Genomic DNA, 1,881 nt, shown 5'->3' on the forward strand with positions numbered 1-1,881 from the left:
AAAAAAAAAAAAGAAAAAGAAAAAGAAAAAGAAAGTTTTAAGGATGAAAGTGAAAAAATAGGTCATACTTTAGTGGACATATAAATTGCAATATATACATTATATGATATATTAACTTCCAAAGTAGAGAGAATCATCTTACACTGTTCCGGCTATGCGTGTGCTGATATGGGTGTTCTCTTCTTCATCAAGTTTTGCCAAACCAAAGTCAGATATCTTAGCATTTAGATCCCTATCAAGCAGCACATTTGTTGCCTTTATATCGCGATGAACTATTTTCAACCTTGACTCCTCATGAAGATAAGCTAACCCCCTTGCGATCCCCCAACATATCTTCTGTCTTGTTCGCCAGTCCAAGTGTAGCTGCTGTTCCTTGGAACCTATCAATGTCAAAACGGTTAGAACAATGTGAAATCTTGTCCTTAAAATTGATTAAAGTACCGTAGATGCGCGAGGCAACCATTTACCAAAAAGTGCGCGAGCAAGACTATTGTTTTCCAAGTATTCATATATGAGCATCAATTGATTGCCTTCAATGCAGCAACCAAAAAGCTTCACAAGATTCGGGTGTTGTAATGCAGATATCATGCCTATCTCGGTTATAAATTCACGGTTCCCTTGCTTCGATTTGGATGACAACTGCTTAACAGCAATCACACGACCATCTGATAGTACCCCCTAAAAGAATGCAAGCAAATCCAACATCAAATATTTTAGACAATTGTTTTTCTTCAGATTATCTTAACATGTACTTACAGACATGGACCAAAATTTAACAAATATATTGTACTTACCTTGTAAACCGGCCCAAAACCTCCTTCACCTATCTTATTTGCAGAGTCAAAGTTACCGGTAGCAGCTTTAATGTGTCTTAGTGAAAAGTAACCTGTTTGCAACTCCAATCCACGTAGTTCTGTAAAAATAAACATATATTAGGTAGTTTCGTGTAGTGACATAGTCAAAGTGGCAAACCAAATTAGTTATTCTACAATACATGTTTGCCTTAAATGAAGTGCTGTCAAGAAAAACCAGCCCATTTACTCTCAAGTGCTAAATCAGTATTAAGAAACCAAAAAGAATTTGATGTAGATTATCTAGACTTGACCATTCATAACTCATAAGCATACTTTTCCGGTTTAAATCTCAACAGAAACTACCTGCAGATACGATCGCGTATTTAAATGGAAAGTAAGGAACTGCGGACTGCAACAATATTTTTCCAAAGCCATTGAACTCTCCATTTTAAAATTAAATCCTTAATATGTTGTCCAGCAAGGACTAATCATTTTTTCTCCTCGGCAATGTTTTCATATATATATTGGATATGTTAATTAACTAGGAATTTTGAAACAGTATATTAAACATAGGCAAATTAACAAATAAATAAATCAATATCATGCAAATGCACCCCAATGACCACACAAAGCACTGATATCCAACCTCTTAGCCAAGTGAGGTTCCTATTTGAAAGAAACTTTGGGTGTCATTAATTCTCACCTGGATCTTCGATGCCCTTTCCCCCCAAGAAACCCATCTTCCAAAGTGCCACCAAAATAAAAAGGACACCAACAAACGATCCAACTACAATGCCAACAATTGCTCCAACAGACAACCCGCCAGTATCGACATTGAAGTCTGTAAAGAAAGAGAAGATATTTTGTTACCCTAAGATTTCAAGCAAAGATGGAGATCATAGTAAGTAAATACTAAATATCATCAAACTTACTTGGTGTCACAGTAATGGCAGATATAAGAGGTCCATAAACACCTCTGTCAGGAATAGCAGTAGTTCCTTTCCCCGCCCAGTACAAGTGGATCTCTAGAGTGCTACCGTTAACAAAAACATTATCAAATGTCTTTGTTAAGCCTACTCCAACCCCT

At 36.4% G+C, this 1,881-nt stretch overlaps 1 protein-coding gene across 1 annotated transcript; it reads right to left on the reverse strand.

Moving 5' to 3' along the window:
• Positions 1–142: 142 nt before the first annotated feature.
• LOC112095257 (probable LRR receptor-like serine/threonine-protein kinase At1g53440) lies at positions 143–1,827 on the reverse strand (the record flags this gene model as incomplete). Its single annotated transcript, XM_024176937.1, has 5 exons — positions 143–380; positions 468–678; positions 795–913; positions 1,498–1,635; positions 1,727–1,827. Coding segments are annotated over 5 exons (807 nt in total), but the record flags the coding sequence as incomplete, so codon positions are not given.
• Between the last annotated feature and the right edge of the window lie 54 nt (positions 1,828–1,881).

Source organism: Morus notabilis, unplaced genomic scaffold (genome assembly GCF_000414095.1).
Source record: "Morus notabilis unplaced genomic scaffold, ASM41409v2 C11443639, whole genome shotgun sequence".
NCBI lineage: Eukaryota > Viridiplantae > Streptophyta > Magnoliopsida > Rosales > Moraceae > Morus > Morus notabilis.